Source organism: Acyrthosiphon pisum, chromosome A1 (assembly GCF_005508785.2).
Source record: "Acyrthosiphon pisum isolate AL4f chromosome A1, pea_aphid_22Mar2018_4r6ur, whole genome shotgun sequence".
NCBI classification, from domain to species: domain Eukaryota; kingdom Metazoa; phylum Arthropoda; class Insecta; order Hemiptera; family Aphididae; genus Acyrthosiphon; species Acyrthosiphon pisum.
This window is the reverse complement of record NC_042494.1, coordinates 76,479,753-76,491,079: the sequence shown is the minus strand read 5'-3', so window position 1 is coordinate 76,491,079 and position 11,327 is coordinate 76,479,753. Positions and strand designations below refer to the sequence as shown.

Sequence of the window (11,327 nt, the reverse complement as noted above, 5' to 3'; positions counted from 1 at the left end):
AAATCAAATATATGAGCTAAATTGTTGATATAAACTGAAAAATAAGCATAAAAAAATGTTTTACTTACAAATATGTGCAAATACTATCTATAAATAATTTTATCCAAAAAATATGTTTTATCTCATTTTATAGAGATTAATACATTTCAAGCTCGTTGAGTATCAAGACATGTTTGTAATGTGCCCTGAAACCAAATACAAAAATCTAAATGACATTTAATAAAAACTGAATAATGTTATATTGGGTACCTTTAGTTATGTATCATTTAGAAATATTGGTAATCATCTTTAAAATGCAATATGCGTGTAGAAATTAAACACAATTAATTAACTTCGTAAACAGCATGAGATCAAATTCCTCGGAAACCCTCTCTCAACTCAGTCGTTGTAGTTACATGCAAGTTTTGAATAGGATAATAGCAATATCCATGTTGGTAGATAATATTCAACATTTATGAAAGTAAAACAAATTTAAATTTAAAAACAATGATATTAATTTACTAAATATATGTATTTATAGGGCGTAGGAAAAGTGGCGTCCCCACCGCCCGATGCATCTTAAAAATGCATCGCAATAGCCCTACCCTGACCTTAATTGGTTAGGGTAGTCTGGTCCTCCAGGTTGGGGGTTTCTCGTAGGGCTAACCACTCTACAGCGTCAAAAAAACCTGGTTACGAAACAACTACAAAATATGCCTCGGATGAAAAATATGGAGCTTAAGGATTTTACAACTGGAACCTGGAACGTACGAACATTATATAAACCTGGAAATTTGACGACAGCGATATTGGAACTTGAACGATATCGGCTGGACATTATTGCGGTTCAAGAAATAAGGTGGACGGGAGAAGGAAGCTTAAAAACTGGAAATTGGACGGTGTTTCATAGTGGTGGTGATGAACACCAGGGTGGTGTTGGTTTCATTGTGAATGACAAAATATTACATAGAGTTAAGAAATTTAAGGCAGTGAATGACAGAATTCGTCATATGGAGCTGGAGTGCCGATGGTTTAACGTGATACTAATTAACGGGTACGCCCCAACTGAAGACAAAGAAGATGAAGTCAAAGATATTTTTTACGAAAATTTGGAAAATGAGTGCGACCGGATACCGACTAACAAGGTAAAAATCTTATTGGGAGATTTTAACGCAAAAATAGGGCAGGAAGTAGAGTATAGACCAACAATTGGGAAGGAGAGCCTGCATAGAACATCAAATGATAATGGCACAAGATTAGTTAATTTTGCTACAACCAGAAACATGATAATAAGTAGCACCACATTCCCACATAAGGATATACACAAGGAAACCTGGGTATCACCATCAGGACAAATAAAAAACCAAATAAACCATGTTGTAGTGGACAGGCGTTTCAAGAGATGCGTCATGGATGTCCAGAGCATGAGAGGTAGCAGCGCAATGTCCGATCATTTTATAGTAAGAGCAAAAATCAAGTTATGTCTGTCAGTTGAATGGAGAAAAAAGAACGTCTCTATCAAAAGGTTTAACATAGAAGACCTAAAAAACCAAGAAATCAATAGACAGTACAAGAACAAACTAAAAGAGACCTTGAGTCTGACGGAGAATTCAAATAACGTAAATAATAACGTAGATAATCTATGGAATGAGATTGAAAACTCGATTAAGACGGTGGCCACAGAAATACTAGGATTTGAAGAAAGAAAAAGGGGGAAAAAATGGTTTGATGAACAATGTAAAAAAGCGAATAATGAAAGAGATATTGCCCGAATAAAAATGCTAAAAGACCCAAGTGAGGAAAATAAGAGAGTACTATCGACTAGACAAAGGGAAACTAAATAATTGTTTAGAAAAAAGAAAAGAGCATGGGAAAATTCTAGACTTGAAATAATAGAAAACAGCTATAAAAACAATGTAAGACTTTTTTTTGAAAAGGCGAATGAAATTAAGAATGGATTTAAGACAAAAGTAACAATTATAAAGGATGAAGAAGGATTACTAATAACGGATAAAAAAAAGGCTGCAAACGAGTTCAGGAACATGTTTGAAACAATGCTGAACCAACCCACGCAAGTAGAAGTGGAAGAAAACCTCAACACGGTTGAACAGAGATTAGACGAACCCACGTTAGAAGAAGTAGAAAGGGCAGTAAATATGTTGAAAAATAGGAAAGCACCAGGGGGTTTGGGCAATTGTTGCAGAACTTCTGAAAGAAGGAGGAAAAGAACTAATGACACGACTGAAACGGCTAGTAGATAATATATGGAAACAAGAAGAAATACCAGTAACATGGCATATGTCAGTCCTATGCCCGGTTCACAAGAAAGGAGACGCTATGGTTTGCCAGAACTACAGAGGAATATCCTTACTAAACACCTGTTACAAATTAGTTTCGAACATCATACTAAACCGTATCAAGCCATACACAAGGAAAATAATAGGGGACTATCAGGCAGGTTTTATGTCAGGGAAATCTACAGTGGATCAAATTCATACAATAAAACAAATAGTAGAGAAAAGTCACGAGTTCGACATAGATGTGCACCTACTATTTGTGGATTTCAAACAGGCATATGACTCCGTAAATCGAGGTAGATTATGGAAAGCAATGAACCAACTCGGAATCCCTACAAAATTGGTGAGATTGATAAAGACATGTGTGCAAAAGTCCAAGTGTATAGTTAAGTTCAACGGAGAAATATCTGAAGATTTCTCAGTTGAAACAGGTCTTAGACAAGGAGATGCGTTATCCCCCACGTTATTTAACATAGCCTTAGAATCGGTAGTGAGAGAAGTACTTGATGATGTCACGGGCCTAAGAATTGGAGGAGGACACCAAATCACACTAGCTGCGTATGCTGATGACATAATAATTATGGGAGAAACCGAAGAGGACCTAAAACGATCGGCAGAAAAACTAATAAGTAAGGGAAAAGAGATTGGACTACAAGTTAATGAAGGAAAAACGAAATACTTAATAGTATCACGCAGAGAACAAGTACAAAATTCGTTAGTAGTCGGTGGATGTACCTTCGAAAGGGTAACAAACTTTAAATACCTGGGAGTAGATGTTAACCAACAAGCAAACAGCCATGATGAGATTAAAAGGAGAATAACTGCAGGAAATAAGAGCTATTTTGCGCTCGTACCTATATTTAAATCAAGATTAATCTCCAAAAATACAAAAATAAGACTATACAAAGTACTCATTAGACCTATAGTATTGTATGCTTGTGGAGCATGGGCATCAACAAAGTCGGACGAGAAAAGATTACTACTATTTGAAAGGAAAATACTGCGAAGAATCTATGGACCCAAAAGAAACGAGGAAAATTTATATGAACGAAGAACTAATGCAGAATTAAGGGCAATGTTCAACGAGCCAAACATAGTGGGAATACTTAAAAGCAGACGAATAAGCTGGGCCGGGCATGTATGGAGAGCGGAGCGCCAAACAGTACATTATGTCACAATGTGGAAACCAAATAAGAAACGACCGATAGGGAGGCCAAGACAGTGATGGACAGACCGGGTTAAAGAAGACCTCAAGCTCCTGGTGATTAGAGAGGGAGAACAACTGGCGAAGAACAGAGAATTGTGGAGAGGTGTAGTAGAAGCGGCGATGGACCTTCAAGGCCCGGAATAAGCCAAGAAAAAAAAAAATTAACGTGGAGTATCTGTTTTCAACTTTTATTAAACGTGTATTCTAACATTATAAGATAACTAAAAAAATATCGTGTTTTCTGATTTCACCCCACATGTCCAAAGTCACCCGTTTTTACGGTAGTCATTAGTACACGAATCTTTGGTTCAGACATTTTTAATGGACCCCTCTACGGACAAAGTCTGCGCACGCCTATGATGATGCCCAACGTCATTTGTCACTTTGACAATGCTTACAAATTCTAATCGTTTTGATTGGCCGGGATTGTTTGATATGAAATGTTGTTGTTTATTATCATATTATTTTTCTAACGATTAGTAAACATTGCCCAAGTTGTTATGTCTGCCAGCGTCATTGATACGAAGAAGTCGGGTATCTAGTTATTACTCATTAGTCATTATATATATCTATGAGTATGATCCAGGGACTGGAACCTTGACGTTTTTTAGGGTTCAAGTTCCGGTTAGGTTCCCAGAAAAACTGAAATTTCGGTTTCGGTTCTTTTTAAGTTTTTACATTTAGGTTCCGGATTCTTTTCGGTTCTTAAAAAACTTATGTAAGAAATATTTGTTTCTGTTTGATTCTTTAAAAAATATAAGAATCTATATTAGTATTAGTATTTAGTAGTGTCAATTGGTGTTAATTATGGCAGGTTATGTAATACATATTATAATACCAATTTTCCATCAGATATCTTACCAATTTCATAGGATTAAAGAGAACTTAAATAATTAAAAAGTAAAAAAAGTTATATTTTCGAGTTGTATTTTCAGTGTTTTAAATTTTAAAATATACAATTTATTTTTTTATTTCTACATACTATATTTTTTTAGGCTAGATTTGATGAATTTTGGTAGTGCAATGTTTGCACAAAGATTCACGTAAATTACAATCATATTTATAGTATGAATGTATTTTTGATGTGTTAGGATGACCTATAATGCTGTATAATCAACAATTCGGATTTTGAATTTTCGTGCATAAAATATCGAAGCTCTAACTATATACTCAATATATAGAGCTAAGAAACAAGAGACTAGAGTAAGTACTATACTCTGTTCACCGTAAATTGACCCACTCACGCGCAGCCGACTGAGCCGCCAGAAACAATCAGACTCCCCAGGCGTGGGTCTGTGATTGGTCGGTCGTGTTCGGCACTGCTCGTCGTAATCGGCAGCTACTACTGGCGACGGTCACCACTAGCGCTCCAAAGACGTGGTTGCCTGCGCGGTCACGACCGGTTTTCGTCGAGTGAGTGGGTCAACTTACGGTGAACAGAGTATAGACTAGTAGTAGACTGCCTGTAACAAGTTACAACACGACAGAAATGCGTTTGGTATTCACCGCTCAGCGTAGTGTACCGTACCCGCACGCTGATCATTAGTTAACGATAGCATATTATCATAGAACAATATAGAAGCGAAACTCGATCAGGTGAGGGGGTTTTGTTTCCCTATGATCTGAAGTCTGAACCTCCGAAAAACATGGAAACGTTTCCGCACAACAACATCATGCTAGACATGTTTACGTAAACGTTTCCCGGTACATAGGCGGGATATGCTACGTGGGGTCATCTTTACCATTTCCTATTTCACGTATGCCACGCCCCCCTGGAAACCGTGTTCAAGGCCACAATCGCCCGATTCGGCCAATTCACGGAGTTTCATACCCCTGATATTATACACAATCATAACATGCCTAGTTATTTATAAAGATATTTTCATAATTTCTCGTTATTGTGGTAACTAGAAGACCTATAGATAAGGGGTATATTATATAGTATATTATTGTGCAGACAGAGCCGTAAATAATGACTTTTTTTTGTTGGCAATCCCTATTTCCAATTAAATTAACGTTTGTTACATAGAAATCACTGTAGGTGAAATAGAAATATGTTTATTTTTAAATAATATTAATCCTCTAAATAGTAATAATATAATATCTACGTATTTTTTTTTGTTCTTACTTCTTATTACCTACCAATGACCTATATAAATAAAAATAATGGAATTATAACAAAACCGAAATTAACCATAAAAACCTTCACAAAAAAGTATCTGTTCCGGTTAGGTTTTTAAATTAATTTAAATAAAGGTTCCGGTTGGGTTCCAGTTTTCAAATTAATTTAAATTAGGGGTTTCGGTGAGGTTCCTGTTCCCAATATTCAAAGGGTTCCGGTTCCAAAACCGGTTCTTTTCGGTACGGTTCCAGTCCGTGGTATGATCACGGATATAGATAATATTATCTATAAACCTTGAGGTATGATACATTTTTACTGATACGCAGATTCCCCTTCAGACCACGGACTAAGATAGAGACATATTGTTCTATGATACAGAGGACTGGAAACGAGCACATTTTTAACGGATCCGAAGTGCCTCTACTGATTTCCGTTGTACACGGCTGGTCTTAACGCTACCTAGTGGCTGGGTGAAAAATGTAGCGATGATAAGAATTAAAATTATATTATACAAATAGTTGATATTTTACCAAGCAGATAGCGTGCATGTTAGCTGTGTGCTAATTTGGGCATGGAAAAGTAGAGGGACCTAGGCAATTCAAAAATAATATAAGAATGGATAGGACACAGATATATGAAAATACTATATAGCTGACTGCTATAGTCCATACGTATAAAATATTGTCTCCAACAAAATGGCCACCAATCGCTATCTAAGAGGTGACTATTTACAAATTAAACTGATACAATAGGCCGTAAGACACTACTTTGTATATATCATGATTAAATATATACCTACATACAACAACATGTAACTTTGTTACTTATCAATACAATACGACATAAATATTCACCTCTTAGATAACGATGGTAGTCATTTTATTGGCGACAATAATAATACCGAAGTTGGCTATCTAGTATTTTTTATATTTGTGGGATAGGACATAAGAACTTATAATATGAAAATTTAGTGATACTATTTTTAAGGTTATATGGGACAAATATTAATATGATAATTAATAAAGAATAATAAATATTAAATAACATAATTTTATTTTGTTAAAATATTATTTTCCAATTTCCATTTTCCAGGCACAGAGGGCACAACAATCAAAATACAAACTGACAAATATCTAAATATAACTGTCTATCATTTTATTAATATCTCTTATATTATAAAACACGGTTAGTCGCCGTTTTTTTCCGACAGGCGCGACGCAGCAAATAAGGAACGCCAATGAAAAAAATTCCGTCGCCGCGGCCACGTTATCACCAAATTTCTTATTATTCCGCCGATTTTTGAGATTTTTTCGTCACCTTTTATATTTGATTCACGTAGCTTGCGATCTCTCGAAACCGCCGGTGTGTGGTTTATACTCGTGCGCCGTCCGTAGCGGTCGCAATGTCGATCGCAAAATACGCTCCCGGCCGGAGTTTTTTGCCGATTTTTTTCGTTTTCTCCAACCGTATCATCTTTCCGCACGCCGTTCGTGCCCGAATCATGTAGTTGACGTCTTTTTGAACTTTTGAAGCCGTATATATGCGCTTTTCCTTCGAAATCGGTTCGTTCGCCTCGCAATCACATTTCGAAATGACGCCGGCGACCGACCGATCGTAAGCGTAAATATACATATATATTATATATGCATTTGTATTTGCCTATGATTTAATGATTAGTATCGGAAAACGCTTTTCACACGCCCCGTTAATTATATATATGGGAGATGTGCGTATTACAAGCTAATTATATACGATATTACGATTACATCGATGTACATCGAATATATCGGTTTTCGTCACTCCGTAGACGCACAGCTTAAGTGTTGATGTTTATTGTTTTGACCGTGTTTCACAACACAAACTGTCTCTCTGTAGGTAAGGCGTTAGGTAGGTTGTTGGTGGGTCCGAGTTCGAATCCGTCGTACGCTCTCCGGGCTATGCCGTATGAAATATACAGCCGCCCGAAATTCGACTTTTTTTTGCATTTTTTACGTAATTTTTACAAATTATTATTATTATTATTATTATTATTATATTCAACTACCATATTTCATTAATAAATTGTATATATATTATACATAGATTTTTTTTTTTTCATATGTAATCATTTTTTAAATTATTATTTTACAATACTGTTTGCGCTGCAAACAAATCTATGTTGTGTATTTATGTTATAATTTTCATGTGCACGTATCAGTGCGTTCCACAGTCGCACCCTTCGTCGGCGGATGCTTATCAGGCATTCGTGTGCGACCGGCCAGCTGTGGAATAATTATCAATGTTTTTATTATGTTTGGTTATGTTCAAAACTTTAAGTTGCTTTTCGTGTAGTCCATTGAACTATATAATAACTATTATAATATTATTATATAGTTATATAAATATTATTATATAGTTCAATGGTGTAGTCATGCTTTCAGTGTCATAAAGTTCATAGTTTTTTCTGTCGGTTATTGTTTTAGTGTGGTGACACTGAAAGACCGTTCGTTTTTGTGCTGCTCGTGTGTGCTTCCGGCACATCGGCACTCTTTTTTTGTGCTCGTTGCGGAGCGGTTCAAGTGATTTCATGGTTGTCTCATCATTTTTGTGATGAGCTGTTTGCAGTCGTCCCAAACCACGTTGTTGTAAATTTGTGATTAAGTTTCTGGTAATTATCGTTCTCAGCAATTTTTATTGCCATCACTAATTTGTTTCTCATAGGGTGGTCAAAATTACCAGAGATTTGTGTTGTGATTCAACGTGTTTTTGGTGTACCTCATTGCTCGTGGGAACAGTAGTGCGAACACTAGAGATCCTGTTCCGGCTGCATTCAGTGTGTTTGTTGTTATTGAAGTCATCGTCAACAGTTGCTGGCACACATTTGAACGTACGCAGGGTCAATTTGTTTTTGTTGTAACTTATTGACATACTTACAGGCCCTGGTGCGGTAACGTGGGTGTAAAACCAGGTGTGTGTCTCAACTGTTATGTGAGTATTGGTCGACCAAATATGTGTGTGTATGACCGACGGGTCCTAAAGTGTTATATATCACATTATTATGTTCTGTTAGCCGTTAAGGCATATTATTTATTACTTATATTTCATTGTATATTACAGCCATTCAGGCCTGGTTCAATCATACATTATTATAGCCAAAGAGGCAACTGAAATTATATTTTATACTATTATTATTATTATTATCATTATTGTGCCAAACGGGCAATTAAACATTTATAACAATAATATACAGACCACATTATTATATAAAACGACAAGGCTGTTCATTATTATTTTGGTCACCTTAAGCGATATCAAATACAACATAACAATAAAGCCTATAATGATATTATGTACCTATGTCGGTTAATATTGTTAACATTACATTAAATGAATTTATATAATAATATGTACCCCCTGACTATATACCTTTTATTTTATGTCTTTTTGTCTTCTAATATAGGTATAGGTATAGGACATAGGTATTATTTTTTTTAAATAGTGTGTTACTGTGTGGAGGGACAACCTGAATAGAACAGCCGTGCAACGCGACGGCGTAGATGGATTGTCAGGTATTGCCCGCTCACGAATTTTTTAGCGTAAGGTAAATATCGTGCGATAGTAGTGGACTGTAATAGGTAATAGGAAAATGGATGACGGAAAACTAAAACGAGAAATAACAATGTCGTTGGTTGTTGTATAAAAATTATCACATAAATATGACGTCTTTTTTAACCGTTGACTACAGGTGAAAATGCTTAAGTACTATGTTAGTAATAGTGGAGGGCCGACCACAAACGGTCGCCATACAGCGGGACAAAAAATGGCAAATATTAAAATATTAAACGTACAAAAAATAACTCGATAGTCGAGTGAAAAAATACACGAAGGTAAACAATAATAATAAAGTGGATGGTAACAAAATATGATAGTGTAGGTACGACCTGATACGGAATAGCTGCAACCACGGACTAAGATATAATGGACTGGAAACGACAAGGTGAGCGGGTGACGGGGGACGGCCCGCAAAAGGTTCCTCTGTTATCATCAACACTCATAATCGAATGTTTTCAGCGCTACCAGTGGTTTTATTTAGCGTCACATTTTGTATCTCAGTCCGTATTTTATACAGATGGCGCTTTAAACTCTCGATTATGGTTGCGACCCCCCCGCATTTGCCTCTTGTACATACTTTCAAGGCCACTAATAAGTTGCTCGTTTCCATTCCATTATATCTTAGTCCGTGACAACAACTAACTTAGCCGCGGGGAAGAGACGATCGGTGGCACACCGATTACGGTTCGCTCTTCGGAGATATCGGAACGGTCGCGCGGTGTCATTATACGCGACGATAACATTAATTAGGGTAAAGTCCAAACTCAACATCTCGTACCGAACGGTTACTGTGTTATCACTTATGTATATGCATTATGTATATAGAATAGTAATTATATAAAGTAGGTAAGCATATCATAATATGCATATATATGAATTAATAGGAGTTAGTTAGTAAATGTTTAATTTAGCTCAATAGAGTTACACTAAGACTACAAAATATTAGTTTAAAAGTATATAATATTATAATATTTTGACAACTATTGTCTATTTAAAAAATTAGTGATTGTTCAAATCCTTTTGGATATGACTCGCAACAGTAAGTGTAATTCAGCCACCCTGGTAGACAATCTGACTACGGTGGATTGCAGACACCGCCGATGAGTGGCAATATGCGACAATCCGATTTGGTACATGCTTGATTAACCAATATACAAATAAAATACTAATACTAATACGTCATTAATAATTATTAATAATAATAATGATAATTTAACTAACGATTAACCAATGGCAACCAATAATTATTATTATAATAGCTTTAGAACAAAACTTTCTACCGTAAATCTCAAAATCCCCGTTTGAGCACCTCCCCGGGTTAGACCTAGGGGTATGAAAAATAGATTACTTCGCTCTCTCAGACTTACTTAATGTACTCACAAAATTTCATAAAAATCGGTTTAACCGTTTCGGAGTTTGAAGATAAATATTTTCCATATTGTGACACGAGATTTTTATATAATATTAAAAAGAGATATATTGTAATAAATTAGTAATTACTATTAATATTCAGTGTGTACTGTGTATAGTATTTCGGCATTATATAATTATATGTTTAGATAGGAACAGAGTTATTTATTTTTATTACCTATAATATAATGTACCTAAGACCTACCTATAATAATAGTAATATAACTTCTACAGTAATTATATTGTGTATAGGTATAATATGTGGAATCCAACAATATATAATATTATAATATACATTTAATATCATCAACATCCATAACACTATTTATTATAGTATAATATGTACGTTTCTTTGATATAAGTTTAAAACTAAGCTGTCCGTGAAGTTTTTGACGTACTTACGGAACTAGCGGGCATACCTGGTGATATAGACTTTGGATATTGTCCGCTATCCAACGAAGTCGGATTGCCTACCTATGTGATTTAACGACTGATAGCTAGACAATCGAATACAGCATCGGTTCAACACTTTTTAACAATTTTAACAATCAAAAGAATCGGTAAAACGCCAGAAGATCCTGGGGATCGTGTCCAGCCCATCCATTTAATAATTTACATCGTTCGTGACGGATTGCTAGACGCTCAAACTTTTTAGCGTACCCGCCAAAGCGCCAAGTCTTATCTCCAATCCATATCACTTATCCTTAGCACAAATCCCTTA

The 11,327-nt window shown here is 35.6% G+C and overlaps 2 protein-coding genes across 2 annotated transcripts in view; both read left to right on the top strand.

The window, feature by feature from the left end:
• The window catches only part of LOC100570396, a 1,022-nt gene extending 460 nt beyond the window's left edge, over positions 1-562 (top strand). Inside the window, exon 2 of the mRNA XM_003243710.2 lies at positions 521-562. Within this exon, the coding sequence (XP_003243758.2) occupies positions 521-562 (42 nt within the window). The remainder of the gene's footprint in view (positions 1-520) is intronic.
• Positions 563-710: 148 nt separating this feature from the next.
• Positions 711-2,240, top strand: LOC103309092 (craniofacial development protein 2-like). The gene is made up of 2 exons (XM_008183683.1): positions 711-1,790; positions 1,917-2,240. The coding sequence occupies exons 1-2, from the start codon at positions 711-713 to the stop codon at positions 2,238-2,240; spliced, it is 1,404 nt and encodes a 467-aa protein (XP_008181905.1).
• Positions 2,241-11,327: the final 9,087 nt, after the last annotated feature.

Coding starts and splice junctions, on each gene's coding strand:
- LOC103309092 (XM_008183683.1), top strand. CDS start 711: ATGGAGCTTAAGGATTTTACAACTGGAACCTGGAACGTACGAACATTA. Junction 1,791..1,916: donor CAAGTGAGGAAAATAAGAGA/GTACTATCGACT, acceptor TTTTTTGAAAAG/GCGAATGAAATTAAGAATGG.